The sequence below is a fragment of the Rousettus aegyptiacus genome, unplaced genomic scaffold, assembly GCF_014176215.1.
Source record: "Rousettus aegyptiacus isolate mRouAeg1 unplaced genomic scaffold, mRouAeg1.p scaffold_m13_p_6, whole genome shotgun sequence".
Lineage (NCBI taxonomy): Eukaryota > Metazoa > Chordata > Mammalia > Chiroptera > Pteropodidae > Rousettus > Rousettus aegyptiacus.
The window spans coordinates 33,675,000-33,693,752 of NW_023416309.1; the positions used below are offsets into that span (position 1 = coordinate 33,675,000).

Below are 18,753 nucleotides of genomic sequence, written 5' to 3' on the forward strand. Positions count from 1 at the left end.
TTTAAATTTTAAATTGTAAAGAACATTACTGTTCTTTTATACAATCAAAATCCATTCATATTTACCCATACATTTAGCTTTTTACATTGCCCTTCACTTTTTTCTGCATTTTCTTTTTCAAAACATCTTGCAGCATTTGCTCCTTCTTTTGCTCCTTATGTACTGGAAATTTTATTAAATGTATGTTAGACCTATTGGCTATGTCCCATTTGTCTCTGGTGAAATTTTGTTTTTATTCATCTATTTTCTCCTTTTTCTCTATTTTCTTGAATATATTTGTCATAATTATATTTAAAAATTTGACTGATATTTATATTTCTGAATCACCTCCTATATTTTTTATTATTTTATCCTATTTCTTGGTATGCCTGATACTCTTTGATTGACATTTGATATTCTATTGAAAATTGTAGAAGCTCTGAATGACGAAGGAATCTCCAGAGAGGATTCACCATTTCCTGTGCTAGGCAGGTAGAGTTAGAGCTGATAACTTTAATCCAGTCGGGGACTGAGCTGACTCAAGATTAGGGCGCAGTTTTCCTAAAGTTCTTTCTTCCTCTTCAGAACTCATACACCATACAACATAGCCTTCAGAGTCCCAACTAAAAGCCTGGGTAGTTCCCTAGTCTCTCTTTCCATGACTCATCTTGAACTCTAATCCTTGACTCCTCAGTAGCCTGGGACAGCCAGAAACTCCACTCTGCTTTTCAGAAACTTTCTGCCTAGCTTCTTAGCCTCCTGCCCTTCAGAGCTTCAGAATTCAACAAAATGATTCAGAAAGAAACCTGACCAACTATGTTCGGTTTTCTTCTGCATCTCCAGCCTTCAATTTGTGTCTCTTTAGACCCACAGGATTGCCAAATGCCCTGATAGTTTCTCTGCCTTCCAGCAGCAGCCCTTTACCCAAGACTTTAACTGGATTTTCAGCCACATTCCTTGAGCACAGAATTGTGAAATTCCCTACGGAAAACCATGGCTGCAGAATGCTAGTTCAGCTCTTTATGGTTTTCCCCTCTCCAGAATCTTGATGTCTCAAATTTGAAGTTCCCAAAAATGATTAAAGATATTTTTTAATCCAACTTCTGTAGTTATTCTTAAAGTATGCAGTTTTCTGCTCTAAGTTGCCCTATCATGCTAAAAGTAGAAGTCCTAACCACAGAGTTTTAGAACTTCCTCTTCAGTGAAACTATTGGTTTTGCTTTGAGAAGTTAGATTGCTGAATAAGAGAGTTTCTCATTTTTTAAATCAGGAATAAAATGGTCTCTAAATCTCAACTGTGTAGTAATTAGTGCACCCTATGGCAAAATGTGAATTAATGAAGAGAACTTGTCATAGAGCTATTTTTTAAGAAAACAAATTAGAAAAATATATATACAAAATTTAAAAACAAATATACAATTAATAAAGCAAATTTTATTTAAGATTGAAGCAAAAAAACTTGGTAAACTTTTCATAAAAATAGAAATGCTCTTATTATGTAAATGTATAATTCATTAACCTAAGAAAATAATTTGCAATTTAAAAAATTGAAACAAAATGTTAAATTAGTTCATTTATTTCACATTGGTATAGATAACCTAACTAGAATATTTACAAAATGAAAATATAATTCTTCCAAAAGATGTTATTATTATCCACTCAGGTTAAGCCCTACCAAAAAATTTTGTTTAATGTATTTATTATCTTTTTTCTTTATCTCTATCCCCAGTCCCCAATTCCATTTTCTTTCTGCATCCTATCAAAAGCTCTCTCTCTTATGTTTTTAATGTATGTTCTTTCATCTACCTTTCACACATACATATATTTGTCCTTGAAAATATGTGGTACTATTTTGGGTACTTCTTAATTTGCATACAGGAAACTTTGCTATTAATTGCATTCTTTTTTTTCAGTAAAATCTTGCTTATAAGGTCTATTCATATTGTTCTATGAAAATCCAGCTCACCTACTGCCATGCCACCCTGAACAAGTACAATCCTGTCTGATCTTAAAAGCTAAGCAGGGTCAGGCCTGGTTAGTACTTAGATAGGAGACCACCTAGGAAGACCGGGTACTGTAGGCATAAAAAAATAAAAAATAAGGTATTGTAAGCTGACAAGGTCCTTGCAATCTGTGAAGTCAACTAAGGGTTGCCTTGCCTAAAAAAAAAAAGAAAAAGAAAAAGAAAAAAAAGAAAATCCAGCTCATTTCTTCTAATCATTGCACCAAATTTAATCATATGCTTATATATTTTCCTTATTCGTTCTTTTATGAAGGACATATAAGTTGTCTCCAACTCTTGGCTACCATGAGCAACTGCAATAAACATCTTGTGCATGTCTCCTTGTACATCCGTGCAGAGTTTCTCTGGGGTAAAAATTCCTGAGAGGAAAAATAACAAACATTTTGTGAAAAGAAAAGATATAAAAGTTCTTTTTTTACAAAATAAGATGAGAATGTATTTCTATCAGCTTTAGCAATAACAAAACATGCCAAATTTTCCGTCATAAATATAAAATAGCTGAAAGTATGATAGAAATTGAAAAGTCAAAATAGCATCCTTATTTATATACATTCAAAGGGATACAAAAAATGAACTGTAAATAGGCATATAACCAGTTCCCATTAGGTAGGAAGTTAAACACTGAGCCAAAGCTTCCTCACTATATCATTTTGCAGTTGTCTCATTCTCAAGCTCCTGCACCATCATACTTGAGCAAAGGCCACTTAGTAACTCTTTTTTATTTCGTATTCCTTTATCACTTGTTAATTTAATCCACTTGCCCAGACTGCCATGTTCTTATGAGCTTTCAATCCTACACATACTTATGTTTGACAAGCATTTCTCACAATTATTAAGGGGCTCTGTGTATTAACTTCTTAGTGCTGCTGTAACTAAGTACCACAAAGTGGGTGGCTTAAAATAACAGAAATTTATTCTCTCACAATTCTGGAAGCCAGAAGTCTGAAATCAAAGTGTCAGCAAGGCCATGCTTTCTCTGAAACATTCTATGGAGGATCTTTCCTTGCCTCTTCTAGCTACTGGTGGTTGCCAGGAATCCTCATAGGACCTATTTTCCTATGTGTCTGTGTATCTGTGCCTGTATGTCCTTCCTTATCTTTTCTTATAAAGACTCCAGTGATTATGTTTAGGACCCATCCTAATCTAATATGACCTCAACTTAATTACATTAGCAAAGACCGCATTGTCAAATAAGGTCTCATTCTGAGGTTCAAACTGAACATGATTTTAAGAGGGGACACTATTCAACTCAGTACAGTCTGCCTTCTGGTTCCCCAAAACTCATATCCATTCCTTGCACAAAAGATACTCCATCCCCAGAATCCCCCCAACAAGTTTAACTCATTCCAGCATTAAATCTAAATCCAAAACATTATCAACTCTAAAAAAGTTCCAAATCCTATCATTTAAATCAGAAATTCTAGGTATGGTCCATCGTGAGGCAAAATTCTCTGGGATTACGTTTCTAAAGCAAGTTCACAAACCAGCAGGGCAAACTCTATTAGATTTCAAGGCTTAGTAGGAATCCTTTGTGGCTTTACTACTCTGTCCTCTCTGTCCTTTGAGGTGGCAGCACTACCATCTCTGGCTTCTGCATCGATGGCTCTGCCCTTAGAGTCATTCTTGCTTCATTTCATTCTGTCTCTGTCTCCTTCAGTCCAGGCCACCTGTGTTTCTGCTGGTATAAAATTCTTAAAAATCTTGTCAATCTTCTGTCAAGACTGATATAATAGAATTAGAATTGCAATAAAACTAGAATATGAAAGACCTATATAAACTACAAAACTCTATTGAAATTCATGAAAGAAGACCCAAATAGAGAGATATGCCATGTTCAAGGATAGGAAAACTCAATATTCTTAATATAGCAATTCTCTATATTACATATAGATATAGATATAACAATTGAGCTATAAGTTCAGTGCAAGTCTCATCAAAATCCCAATGGGGTTTTCAAGGAATTTGAAATTCTGATTCCAAAATTTATATGGGAGAGCAAAATCTTGAAAAAAGCAAAGAAAAATAAGGTTTGAGAATTGCCCTACTAGCTATCAAAAATTATCACAAAATAGTACTGATAGAATCGAAGGATGTATTCAGACATATTGGAGGAAGAATATATAAATCAATGGAATGACAGAGTCCAGAAACAGACCCATGAATACATGAAAGCTTGAAGTGGCACTGAAAGAAAGGAGTTCTCAATAAACAGCGATGGGACAATTTGTTATCTATATGGAAAAAAAGAAAAAGAAAAGATAGTGAACACATATCTCATACTGTACTCTAAAGTCAAGTCCAGAAAAATGAAGGACTTAAGTGTAAAAGACAAAAATTTTAACTTTTAGAAGGAAATAAGAATATCTTTACCACCTTAGGTTTAGGGAGAATTTCTTAAACACACACAGAGATATAAATTCTAGATAAAAATACTTATAAATTTAACTATATTAAAACTGAAACATCTTTCCATTGAGAAAGTAAAAAAGCGAACTATAATCTTGGATATTTTCAACACATATAACAAACAAAGGATTAGTATCTAGAATATATAAAGAATGCCCACAAACAACTTAGAAGCAAAAGGCAAATAACCCAATAGAAAAATGGGAAAAAGACAGAAGTAGGCATGTTACTGAAGAGAAAATAAAAAAAGATCATAAACATATGAAAAGATACCCAACTTTATTTGTACTTTTTATACCATCTTAACCATTTTTACAGTAGTGTTAAGTATATTCCCGTTGTTGTGCAACAGACCTCCAGAATTCTTTCATCTTGCAAACTGAATATCTATATCCATTCAACAACAGAATCCCCATTTCCTTTTCTCCTCAACTCCTGGTAACCATCACTCTGCCTTCTCTTTCTATCTATCTACATTAGATGCTTAGAGTTATGAACTGAATTGTACCTCCTACCCCCAAAGTCATATAGATCGATTGCTGTATATATAATATAGAGAATTGCTATTTTAAAGATATCGAGTTCTCCTATTCTTGTACCTCTGAATGTGACTATATTCAGAGATAATGCCTTTAAAGAGGAAATTAAGTTTAAATAAGGCCATAGAGTAGGCCCTAATCCAATCTGTCTCATGTCCTTTAACAAGAAGAAGAAATGTGGATACATAGACACCATGGATGCATACTAAGAGGGGAAAGGCCATGTGAAGACAACGAGAAGATGGCTATCTACAAGTCAATGAGAGGGGCCTCAGGAGAAATCAAACCTGCCAATACCCTCATCTTGGAATTTCTTGCCTTAAAAACTGTAGAAAATTAATTTTTGTTGTTTAAGCCACCCATTCTGTGATATCTTATCATGGCAGCCTTAACAAGCTAATACACTTCTTATAAAGGGAATCATATACTATCTGTCTTTTTGAGACTGGCTTATTTCACTTAGCATAATGTCCTCAAGGTTCATCCATGTTGTAGCATATGATGGGATTTTCTTCCTACTAAAGCTGAATAATATTCTGTTGTATGTATATACCACATTTTGTTTATCCAATCATCTATTCAGGGACATCTGCGTTGCTTCCATCTCTTGGCTATTGTGAATAATGCCGCTATGCACGTGAGTGTGCAAATATCTCTTCAAAACCATGCTTTCAATTCTTTTGTGTATATGCCCAGAAGTGGGACTACTGGCTCATATAGTAGTTCTATTTTAAATTTTTTGAGTAAACACCATACCGTTTTCCACAGCTGTTGCACCATTTTACAGTCCCACCAGCAGTGCACAAGGGTTCTAATTTCTCCACAACCTCACCAACACTTAACATTTTCTGCTTTTTTGATAGTAGTCATCCTAATAGATGTTCAGTAATGTCTCACTGTGGTTTTGATCTGCATTTCTCTGAGGATCATTTGGTATTTTCAAAAATTCAGACCAAGACCTCTTTAAGATACCATAGAGACCCACTATATTGGAAAAATTAATCTGCTAATATGAAGGATTTATAGAGGCTAAGATTTAAAAAAAAAATTACATGCTGCTGTTGAGCATGTACATTATTAACAAACTCTTTGAAAAACAATTTGTCATTTCCTTATAAAATGACCATTCACATTCCTTATGACTCAGCCATTCCACTCCTAGATAGTCCATTCTTACAGTGTTTTCCAAACTGGGTTCACCACTCATTTATGAGTTCTCTAATCCATTTACCTAGAGTCACAATTAGCATTTTTTTAAAACATTCATTATTTCATGAAACTTTTGTTTTATATATGTGAGTGTTTACCAGTTGAAGACACCAATTGCATTTCTTAACACTAATAGTGGTCATACATGTACCTGTTGAGAAGGGCTCCTGGTGGTTAACTGGACTCAAATTTATATACAGAGCCTAGCAGCCATTGCTAAACAGGGGCCTCTCATGCAAGCCGAGCTTCAAGTCGTGCTTACTTTCCACATTGCTGCCTGCCTGCACTGTGTTCCTGTCTTCTGAGCCAACCGTTTTAGAGGAATTCCTGGAATCGCATTTCGACCAATAGGGCTAAGACTTTCCCTGTTTAATCTGAGCTGCACAGCTATATCCCCATTAGCATCTTCATCAATTAATCAGAGCAACTCCATTGCAATCAATCAAGACAGTGCTTTTTGGACCAATCAAACTGTGAGGATTTAGAGTCCTCATTTGCATAAAGATGGATTGATTTAGGGACCAGGAATGGGCACTTCTCTGCATGTCAGCTCCCCTCTCATTCAAAAAGCACACTTTCCCTTTCTTTCCTTTAAAGACTGCACTTCCTAGATGGAGGTGAAATATCTAAGACCAGAGCAAAGTAATGCAGGACAGAGCAGAGCAAACTGGAGTAGACCAGAGTGGACAAGAGCCAGTGGTGCAGACTAGGGCAGAGCAGACCAGAGCTGTCTAGATAGAGAGGGATCTTGCCCCAGGGCCATCTTGCTGCCCTAAGGCCACCTCACAACCATGCTGTTCTATAGCCATGCTGCTTCATAATTGAGCTGTAACACTATTGAGCTGTTACACAGCCGCGCTGTATCACAAATGAGCTGTTTGCACTGAATAGTTTCTTTCTTCACAGCACCCCAAGTTGGGGATTCCTTTTGGCATTATGTGCCACCACCAACCGTCGATTGACTCTCTATTAAATGTTTGCACATTGGCATCAGGAAAATGCATAAAAATGTTATAGTAATGTAGGAAAGAGGCATGAGAACTAACTGCTAAATCAAGCTCTATTCAGAGCTTGCAATGTGCTGCCAGGAACCTACAGAATAAAGGAAGATTCCTGCTTGGGATTGCTAACAAACCACTTACCCATACCAATACAGAAAAACAGTCTTCAAGTCTTTAAGTCTTACTCTACACAAAATAAACCCAACCATTCATTCTGTGCCCAGACCTAGGGAACCTATAGATGAAAGGCTGGGATTGATAGCATGCCTTTAACGCAGCATACCCATGCCTTTCATGCCGCATGCCCATATAATCAAAGGAAAACAAGTAAACAAACTCTTTAAACTGTAATTCATAGAAATTAAGGACATATAAACTGAATTCCTCAAACACTCACGGTCTCCTCTCTCTGTCAGCCCCTCTCACTGTCCTTCTCAGTACTCCTCAGCTCTCGTTCCCTGTCTCAGAGGGGACCACACTCTGTGGAGCATTTTCCTTTCTCTAATAAATTTTTCTTTTGTCTCTAACTCTGGTGTGACCTTGAATTATTTCCTGTGCACACTATTGTTCCTAACAACAAAAAAAATTGAAAACAAATCAAATGGACAGTAGAATTGTAAATTTATGGTATATTTGTGGTAATCTGGCAACTCTATAAACCAATGAAAATAAATGCATGTCTTACAAACATCTGAAGTAAAAAAAGATCACAAAGACCAATATTTTTATAAAATGCAAAAACAAAACTGTTGTTAAGGGATACACACATGGAAAGTGATTAAAGTACAAATTAGTAAGCAAGGAATAATAAATTTGGGAATACATTTGGCAACTGGATGAAACAGGGAAGAAAAAGATAGATGCAATATCATTCCTTCTAGTTCTTAGGTGCATTCATGCACATTCATTAACATGCCGCATAATTTAAATTTATGATAAATATACTATGTATATGTTATGTATATATACATTCATAATTTACATATTTATTAAAATGCTCCCGAAAGTGTACTTCCTCAGCCTTTCAGCAGAGTAGTGAGTCAACATTTCCAAACAAAAACCGATTTTCTTGAAAGACAGGTTAAGAAGCTTAGGCAATAGGGGGAAAACGCTTGTCAGCTTGCCAAAGGTCAGCACGTATCATTTTAATCAGTTACTTAAGGCCAGGGAGTGGAGTAAGGAATGTTCATAAACAGCTATATCACTACCTTAAATGGGAGAATTTTGTTTTTCTTACATCAATGGTCAAAATATTTATTTTCTGCAACTCATTAAAGTTTGTCTCAAGTAGCCAGCCATACCTCAACCAAGTCAGTAAAATATTGATTTACGTATAGGCCCTTTGGTTAGCCCCGGACAAAGTGTAATTAATCAGAACCATCCCCCTCAATTATTGAGAATTGGAACAAACTTTCACGTCTTTCCTAATTTCCTTTCGATGATCTAGGGGCAGTTTATCCAAACTTCCCGTCAAGTGGAGAGCAATTCATTCATTTCTGAGAAGTAACTTACAAGAAACAACAAAGTAATCATTGTGGGGGAAGGGAAGAAAGTAGAGATGTCAGAAATCGCCGAAGAGAAAGGGATTGTGCAAGCTGAAAATATGGGAAATTTCCACATTAAGAATTCCAAAATAATATGCAAGATCGGGGAAAACTTTCAAGGGCTCTTTTGGGTTTAATAATAGTAAAGATGTTCAGCTCCGGAAATCTTTTTTAAAAGACAATAAACAGCACCTCCCACCCCCACCCAACTTCAGCAAAACCCACCACAAAGATGGCGGTGGGCCGCAACCCATTCTCCAGCAGTCCAAGGCTCTCGCTTCACATTTCCCACAAACCCCTCCGCACGGCCACGCTCGTGGAAACCCGCCCGCGGGTCTCCGTCCACCGCGCACGCGCGGCGCGTCGTCACGTGTGCTCCCAGGTCTCCGCGGAACTGGCAGGAGGGGCTTTGCCAGCTTCCGCCGCCGCGTCGCTTCGGGGCTCGAACGGCGGGTTCGCGCTGCTTCTGCCGCCGCGGGGGTCGTGGGGCCGAGTGAGGAGCGCGCGGCGGCGCGGCCATGGGACTACGACAAGCCCGGTGACAGCAGGGAGCCGAGCGGCCCGGGCCCTGAGCTCGTCTCCTCCCGGGGGCCTCGCCCTCCTGCTCGCGGGGCCGGGGCTCCTACTGCCGTTGCTGGCGCTGCTGCTGGCGGCGGCGGCCAGGATCATGTCGGGCCGCCGCTGTGCCGGCGGGGGCGCGGGCGCGGCGGCCGAGGCAGTGGAACCGGCCGCCCGCGAGCTATTCGAGGCGTGCCGCAATGGGGACGTGGAGCGAGTCAAGAGACTGGTGACGCCTGAGAAGGTGAACAGCCGCGACACAGCGGGCAGGAAATCCACCCCGCTCCACTTCGCCGCAGGTAACTGGGACAGCGCGTATCAACTCGCGCCAGACTCCACCTGCGCCCATGGGTTCGTAGGCTCGAAACCAAACATAGTGCTCCTCTGCTCCGGCCTTTCCCCCTGGGACTCCTGTCCTGGACTTCTCGCTTTCGTCAAGTGTATAATTGAGATTAGGGTAGGGGCTAGGGGGCGGCATGCTACACTCACTAGAATGTCTTTTTGCGGAGGAGGGAGGGACTTTGTTTTGTATCAACAATACCTGTATTAACTTCCGGTCTTGCTACCCTACGAGGCCTCTACACAGAAAAAAAGTAGGGAATCTAGTATGATGTGAAAGGGCAGTCATCTCCAAAATCTGTCGTTCTTACAGGTTCCACTGTAACTTATAAATCATTTAGATTGAGCTTTTAAGGCCTTTGTAAAATGCAAAGGCCTTTGACACATTTGCGTTAATTTGTTTAGGTGGTAGTCATTAGTAAGTTTCTGGAGAGACTAGAACTGGAAATTGTCAATTTTAGGAGAAAAGATCTGAATTAAGCTAGGTGCGGGTTTGTAGTCTCTGGCACACACACAAGTTGGGGTGGAAGGTAGTAGGAAGAGAGGAAAAATAGTACAAGTACTTCGGCTTGGATCTAGAATTTAAGCTGGGACTAATCTCGCCTCATTCTGAGATTTAGATAGTTTGGATTACTTTTTAAAAAATATATGCTAAGTTTTCTTTATGATATAAGCATATTAAATTTTATTGAAGAATTTAAAAGAACTAGAAATGAGACTCAGCTTATTTCTATAAAGCATACACTTTTCACTTTGAAGGAAGATCATTACAATCCTCAAGTTAGCCTTGCATGATTGAAAATAGGAGTAGGTTCTCATACTAAGGATAATCGTGGTTTTTTATTTAGTGTATTACATGATTGTTTAATTTTTCGAAAAAGCAGAAGGATGTTTTTAAATCACTTCATTCCTTTGGAGTAGAAATGATGAGCAGAGAAGGAGCTGTAGGAAAGATTTCCTTGTTCACAGACATTGCTTTTACACTTCCTACCGACAGGAGATGTGTTTACTTTATTTAACCTGTCTCTTTTAAAATGTAATTACTATTAAATATGCTTTCTTGATCAGTTATGGCTTTGTTGGATTCCCATTGGGTGCTGTTTTAAAGGGACCCTTGGTGGACAAATTAGAAACCTCCCGTGGGCAGCAGAAAAGGGAGAAGAATATTGAAGTCAAATCTCACCTGCTTAGTAGCCATTTTGCCTAAAATTTTGATGTTCGGTGCTGCCTTTCCTCAGCTAATTTTGATTGTCTTAATTGACCATGTAGTCAACATTTAATTGATTTGGCAAACCGTCATAACCAACTGATATGTAATCCAAAGGGTAGTGTTACTTAGATTCTGTTCACTTGATCTGTGGGATAAAAATAACCAAGGAAGATCTTAGTTGCTACCTTTGAAGAATCTGGTGTATTAATGAGTTCATATCTGAAAATAGTAATTTTTAGAGGTTTAAAGTTATGGAATTAGCATCATATTGGTTTTGTTCTCCCATTATACCACCCTCAGTTCTGTCCAAACATTTCAAAGTACTTTCTACATAGATTTCATGTGGTTCATTTAGACTAAAATGGACAGCTTATTTTAGGAACAAACACACCCCTCACAATTTACCTATATTTTCAAGTAAAGGTTATAAGATTAAGGTATAAAATGAGTAATAAAATAAAAATTACTAATAGTCTGTATTTAAAGACCTTTTAAACCTAGGCATGTAGCTTTTATAAGTTATGTAAATGTCTAATCACTGTGATGTACACCTAAAACTAATGCCAGCTGTTCCTGACATTTTTTAATGTAATTTTTTTAATTTTTAAGTCACAAAGACTAAAATTATGTAGAAGTTGCACATGCCAAATTATAAAAACTTATTTTTAACTGGTTTTGTAAATTCTATCTAAATTATTAATTATATTGAGAGAACTTGTTTTCTTAAATTTTTTTATTATTAGCTAAAGTCCATACTTTATTGAGATTTTCTTCATTTTTTTAAAATTAATTCATTTTTATGGCGACATTGGTTAATGAAATCTAGTAAGTTTTAGCTGTACATTTTAACAGTAAGCTTATATTTATTAACATTGTGTGTTCACCTCCCATAGATAGATTTCTTTCTGTCACCACAGATTTCTGTCACCACCCTTAATTTTTAAATAAACGCATCCTCCTACATTTTCTCTTAGTATATGGAGAATAGATTTTATAATATCTTTTGTAGATGGTGAATCAATGTGCATGTAAACTTGCCATTGGAAGGTCAGCATAAGTGGTGGGACTCAGCAGCTGCCTGACCTAGCAGTTTCTTGCATTTGTATACTGTAGAATAAGCTATGGGGCAAAACGTTTTTAAGCCAATTAAAGTTTGGAGGTTTTATTGGAGAAGGGGGCATGTCTTCGTCTTTTTGTTTTGATTTCTAAGGAACAGAAATGAGAGATCTGCGCAGACCAAGGAAAGTGGATTATGGTAGAACACTTTATAAAAAAATTTTATCTGTCTTTTCATCTAAAATATTTAGTTCAATTAAAAGAATGATCGTTCAGTTGTCAGTCCCAAAGGAATTCTCTTGTGAACGAAGAAAAATAACCAACATAAATTGGAACTTTTATTCTATTAAGTTTATTATTTAACTAGATTACATTTCTTCTAGATAGGTATGCTTTAAAGAAATCATTTCTTTTGAGAAAAATTGTTTCCTCTTCAGTCACCCCCACTGTCAGCTCCCCATTTCCCCCTACCTTCCTCTCCACACAGGATATGAATGATTTTTTTTTTTTTGTGACACATCACAAAACTTGTAGAGGCAAGTTGGTGGTAGGGAGGCTGCAGCTCTGATTTCACTAAAAGCAATAGCATCTAAAATTCTTGACAGTGTAATCCCCTAGAAAACAGATTTCAGTAAAGGAGATTGCTTCTCTGAACTTGTTTCTGAAAAACAAAGATGAAGGACAGTAACTTTGGGAGAAAGTCATCTTATTGTCCATCATAGCCAGAGAAAGAAATACATAGCATTCTCTAGAATCTTAGAACTGGGGTGAGGGTGTGGAATAGGATTCCATGGCTTGAGAATCTTAAATATTGAGGGGTGGGGGTGTGTCAGAGAGATCATTCAGTAGAGAAGTATGTAAAATTATTTATTAGGTTCAAGGAATTCAAATGTAGAGATAGTGGAAAGAAATGGCTGTATGTGTGTATATATATGTGTATATATGTTATTAAAGAATGACAAGTTGAAAAGAGCTTGTAGAGTTCTAGCTAAACAAGATAACACTTGTTTTGTATTTGTAGTGTGTTATGTTACTGTTATGTATTTGTAGTATGCTACTCAGCCATGTACAGTGATTGGACCAGTCAGAGTGAACTTTGATTATTATATTCAATTGTGTGAATTGCATGTAAGAGAGATTTTCTTTTATTCAGAGGGGGGAAGTGGGATTAGATCATCTGGAATTTATTATATAAGTAACATGTGAAAACTAGAATTACTTATTCTAGAAATGAAAGAAGACTAAAGTTAAACATTGTTATTGTCGTCACGTATGTGGATCACACAGGCCAATAGAAAAGAAAGTAGATATAACTTGTATGGCTTCAGTAGTCAAAACTAGTTAGTGAATAGAAGGTTACAAGGAATCAGACTACCTTTAACCATCTATGCAGCTGTGGAATTGACTGGAAGTATCCAAGCAGTGGCTAGATCGGCATCTTTCAGAGATGTTGTAGAAAAGATTTCTACATAGGATGATGGGCAGTTGGGCCAACAGGTCAAAATTTGACTATATAAAAAGTGGAATGATTCCCCCAATTGAAGATTTTAACAACTCAGCTACTAAAGATATAATAGCTTTTGTGATTTCCATTCTGCCCTTTCCCAAAATGCTATTTTAAAGACCTCCAATAATATTTCAATAACATTTTCTTCTTTTAGTTATAGGCCAACATCATAATTATGGGAGATGCACAAAATGTACTCACACTCCTTACCTAGGACTAGAACTCCAGGTTATTGATTTCAGGATTGGCATTTGCTGTGAGGATGATTAAATTCTATATCAGAAAACCCCAATATCAAACAAACAGTATATAAGAGTTCAGAATCTTTCTTGACTTAGCATATCAAAACTTGAGCTATACTCTTGCTGAACTTAGAGGTAGGAGATCAGCTTCAGTATCAAGTAGTTTGTAGTTCTTGTTTTTGTACTTCCCCATTCAGATTGTCAGAATTTCATTACCCCAAATGTCATTGCACCCTTTTCCAAGTTTCTCCTAGTCTGACCAGACAGATAACATATCTGTCCCAACTTGAATTGAGCAAGATCTTTCCTTTGTATTCCTCATTCTAAAGAAATATATGTGGGAAATACCTTTTCTGGATCTTTGTTAACTAAGATACTGGTAAGTGAGAAGTTTTAAATGACATCTCTCAGAAAAATCTGACAGTCCTGGCTACATGAATCAAAGGTAAAGGCTGCTTGATTATACATCGCATCTCCCAGACTATAGGAGCCTTCTCTGTTTCATGGCACTTATTGAATTTTTTTTTTGTTTCTGAAAGTTTTCTTTGGACAAAGCACATGACACCAGCTTACCTTTAGATTGGCAAGACATCACTGTCATTTCATATTGGACCAGTTGTATCATCAGTGGCCCGGTTGGTTTCTCTGTAGTGACTTCCACTGCTTTATAGCTTTTTGGAAGCCATTCAGGTGAAAGGATGTTTCCAATATAGCAGCTAAATTTGATACTGTTAACAATAGTCATGAGTAGCAAGACAGTCCCTAGAACTGCTGAAACTGATGGTGTCTAGATAGTAATGAAATTTGACAGGAGAAAAATCAATTAGACTGCTTTTTGTAGTCACAAATAATTCTATATTCTATGTGAGGGTCATATGCTTACTATTCCAACAAAGTATTAGATATGCACTAAACAAATGTTTATTAAGTTCTATATGCTAGATCCTGGTCTTGGCCAGTGAACAGAAATGAACACAATGGCAGGACACAATACCTGCCATTAAGTGACACTTTATTGATAAGCAAATTTACTTTTCAGGTAAGCCTATTTTGTTTCACTTTATAGTCAGTGTTTTATAGTGTACTCAAACTCGGTGTTTCATACAGATTTTCACACAGCAGTGTTTGAAGATATGTGCTCTTCCATAATTATAAAATAAACCACAATATATCCTCAGCAGTCATAACTACTAACTTTAGGCTTCTGATTCCTTTTTAAAGAGATCCTTAGAATATGGAGATTGGCATTGACTCTCCGGATAGGCCTATTTATGTTCTACCTGGCCAGTGAGAACGTGATCAGAATATATTCTGCAAAGCTATTTTTTTATTCAAGAAATGAGTACTTAACAGATGCTTTGAACTATTCTTTAGAGCATAAGAATGGGGATTTCATCAGGGATTAGCCCTGAGTTTGGGAAGCATCTCGAATCTAAAGGTTTCACCAAGCCACTAATAGAAGATTTTTAGATTTTAAATAGCTACGTACTGACCCCGCCCCCCTAAATAATTTCCTTTTATGCCAAGAGTTGGCTTCATACATTCAGAATCTCAGACTCTTCATCTCTTCTCTCAGGATGGCAACATGACCTCTGCTCATATGTTGTAGTCTTTACAATGTGACTGTGAAAACATGCTGATCTCTGCTGTCAGTCTCTGGGCAGGTTTCACATATCTTAATGGCTAGGGAATCATGTTAATACAAAATCAGAATAGATGTTAGCTGTGTCTTGTACTTTTGGTATATCTGTACATAGATATAGTCTCTTCTCCCTTCTACCCATATCTCCTCCCCAGCTCAAATGTCAATTTCAGTATTTAGTCATACATTAAGTATGTATTGAGCCTCTCTCTTTCTTTAACTTTGGTTTTACACAACTCTATTCTCTTCCCATGACATTTTGACAAAAGACTACTTGACTTTTCTTCGTCTAGATTGCCAATCTTGGAACAGATATTTTCCTAATTGACACTATCTCTTGTAACAACTAAATGTTCTACAGTTGTTTCTGTGCCCACTTCACTCTCCTTTTTTGAGAAGTTAGCCTGTGAGTCACCATTTTGATTACTTCAGATGTATTGATCACCACTGAAGATCCTTCTTAATAAAAGTGCTTGAGTACATCAAATAACTTTCCAAAGGAAGAGGTACCTTTACTAATTTTTTTACCTTTGTTCTGATTCCTTTCTTCTTGCTCTCCAACTTAAGAAGTTTTTTCTAAAAGCATTTCCTCCAGATAAGTGCCGAACAGTTGGATTAGCAAAACTATTGATTGGGGCAACAATGGATGGCTTACTTAGGGACAACAATATGATCAACAATGCCTAGGCAATGAAAAGAAAGACTCAAGTCAGCATGGTGGCAACAGATTTGGCCTTTCCCTCCTTGAAATTTTCCTTTGCTTCTGCAGTGCCATTCTTTTTCAGTTTTACTTCTTAATCTCCTTTTCTCATAGCATGATGTATTTGTTCAGCAAATATCAACATATTTCTACATGCCACACAGTGCGAAGGACACTGGAGAAGTAATGATGAACTAAGGTAGAGATATAAGTGCCAGAGGATACCGCTTTGGACAACGAGGACTCAAATCTCTGTTCAAGGACTTGCATTCTAATGGAGAAGAGAGGAAAACAATAAATAGAATGTTAAGACAGGAAATAATGTGGGTGGGCAGAATAGACTGCTTTAGATAGTATAATCAGGGATGGCCGTCTTGATCAGGTGATGAGGTGGTAACATTTAAACAGGTTAGGCATTGAGTAGAAGTGAGAGATGCAAAGAACAAGGTAGGAGCTGTCCAGGCAGAAGGGCAACATGTACCAAGTCCCAGGAGTAAGGTGGTCATACTTGATGAACGGAAAGAAAGCTGGATCATACTTCAGAAAGGGGAGAGTGGTAGTATATGCAGTTAGAAAAGTAGGTAAGGACCACTCCATGCAGTGAGCCTTGTAGGCCATAGTAGACTGAGTGAATTTTATTCTAAGAGCATCAGTGGGAGGCCAACAAATTTTTTTAAAATGGGTATGATATGATGATTGTTTTTAAAAGGTCACTGAGGACAGAAGTGGAAATGCGAGGTCCAGTTTGGAGACATGGTGGTTGAGTTAGAGAAATGTCAGTGAAATGTAAAGAAGTTGGGGAAACACGTTGAGTTTGAATATATCTCTCCCAGGTGGAGATATATTCAGTAAACAGTCTGGAATTCAGTTGAAAAGTCTAGACTTAAATTTGCAGATTGTATATCTAGATGGTATTTAAACCCATAGGAGTAAATGAGATCATCTAAGAAGGGAAAAGAGAATAGTGAACTGAGTCTTAGAATTCCGGCATTTAGAAATTGGATGGAGGAAACAGGAAACTCTCAGAGAGATAGGATATGTCCAAAACTTGAACTCTTCACCTTCTGTCACAAACCTTTTTTTTTTTTTTCAGCCTTCCCTATCTGAATTGATGCCAACTCCACCCCTCCATTTCTCACATTTCTCAGTCCAAAAACTTTGGGATCATCCATGACTCCTCTCTCATTCTTGCCCTCTCTCATCTTCTCACCCTTACCCTAATTCCACATTCAGTCTATGAGGAAACTATGCTGGATCTACCTTCAGAGTTATCTAGAATCTGCCACTTATTATTCTGACAAGTATCACCAGATTATGGTCCAGACCATCGTAATCTATCATCTACTTTACTTTTAACCCCCTTAAGTCTAGTCTTAACACAACAGCCAGACGTAAGTCATGCCATGTAATTTCTCAGTGCAAAACCCTACAGTGGCTCTCCATTTTCCTCAGAATAAAAAAACTAAGAGTCTTACAGTGGTCCTCAGTCTTCTCTATCTGGCCCTTGTCACTTATAACCTCATTTCATACTATGCTCCCTCTTTCTCACTCAGCTCCAGTCACTCTGGCCTCCTCACTGTTGGCCATTAAGGCTAATTCCCACTCTTTCAAGTCTTTGATCAAATGTCTCTGTCAACAAGGTCTATGGTGACCTTCCTTTATGGTGCCATCTCTATATACACACTCCGATCACTCCTTATTCTGCTCTTTTTTCTAATTGCCTTCTGACATATTTTTTGCACATGTTACTCTCCTCCCCCACCTCCACAGAAGTTCCTCAAAGGCAAGGATTTGGTTATCTTGTTCATTAGTATATTCCAGGCAAGCACCCAGAAAAGTGTCACATAGTAAATATTCCCTGATCATTTGTTAAATGAATGGATGAGACAAGGAAAACTAGGAGTATGTGATGTCATGGAAACTTTGGAGAGGATGTTTCAAGAAAGAGGGGATGAGTTAGTTGTTGAATGTTGCTAAGATATCTATTCAAATGAGGACAGGTATGTGTCCTTTGGATTTGTCAACATGGAGAGTGTAAGTGACCTAAATTAAAGCAGTTATAGGGAAGAAACAGACACCAGATTGAATTTGGAAGAAGAGTGAATAGAAGATAAAAAATTGCTGGCAACCCTTAGAGGTTTGGTTATGCAGGGAAGCAGAGAAATAAAAGTGAATTCAGGAATATTTTTTATAAAACGGAAGATATAGGGTGTGTTTACATACGGTTAGGAATAGTCTGGTAGAGAGGAGAGAGATTGATAGGGTTGTGAAAAGGACAAAGACCTTGAAAGTGAGAAAGAACTACAGTGTAAGGTGTGAAGGAATTGCTCTTTGATAGACAGTACACTTCCTTCAACAAAACAGGTAGAAAACTAGTGCTCTCTAGACAAATTTCTTCGTTTTCACACATGGCTTTAAATACCATCTTTATAGTCACAATTCTAAAATGTCAGCCTCTACTTCATAGGTTTTTTACTGAGTTCAAAATCCACAGAACCTTCTACTTGGCATTTGTTCCACAAGCACCTTAAACTAAGCATTTTCAAAAATAAATCACCTTATCCCACAAAACTTTTGTTTTATATCTCAGAAATCTGATAGTCATTCCCATTCCTTTTCTCCTTTCTCCAAATTCATTAAGCTACCAGATGCTTTCAGTTTTCTCTCTCTTTAGTTAGTCCTGGCAGCATTGTGTGCAGTGGCAAACGATTAAAAACAACTTTAGTATCATGAAAAAAAATAGTTAAATTATGATACTTCCAACAAATAAAAGTTGTACCATAGGAGTTGAATTCTAA

The 18,753-nt window shown here is 37.3% G+C and overlaps 1 protein-coding gene across 2 annotated transcripts in view; it reads left to right on the top strand.

The window, feature by feature from the left end:
• Window positions 1-9,007: 9,007 nt before the first annotated feature.
• The window catches only part of TNKS2 (tankyrase 2), a 55,620-nt gene continuing 45,874 nt past the window's right edge, over window positions 9,008-18,753 (top strand). The window contains exon 1 of one of the 2 annotated variants that reach the window (XM_016151284.2): window positions 9,008-9,558. In XM_016151284.2, the coding sequence (XP_016006770.2) occupies window positions 9,369-9,558 (190 nt within the window). In that variant the 5' untranslated portion in view covers window positions 9,008-9,368. The remainder of the gene's footprint in view (window positions 9,559-18,753) is intronic. The other variant, XM_016151285.2, reaches the window with a different exon arrangement.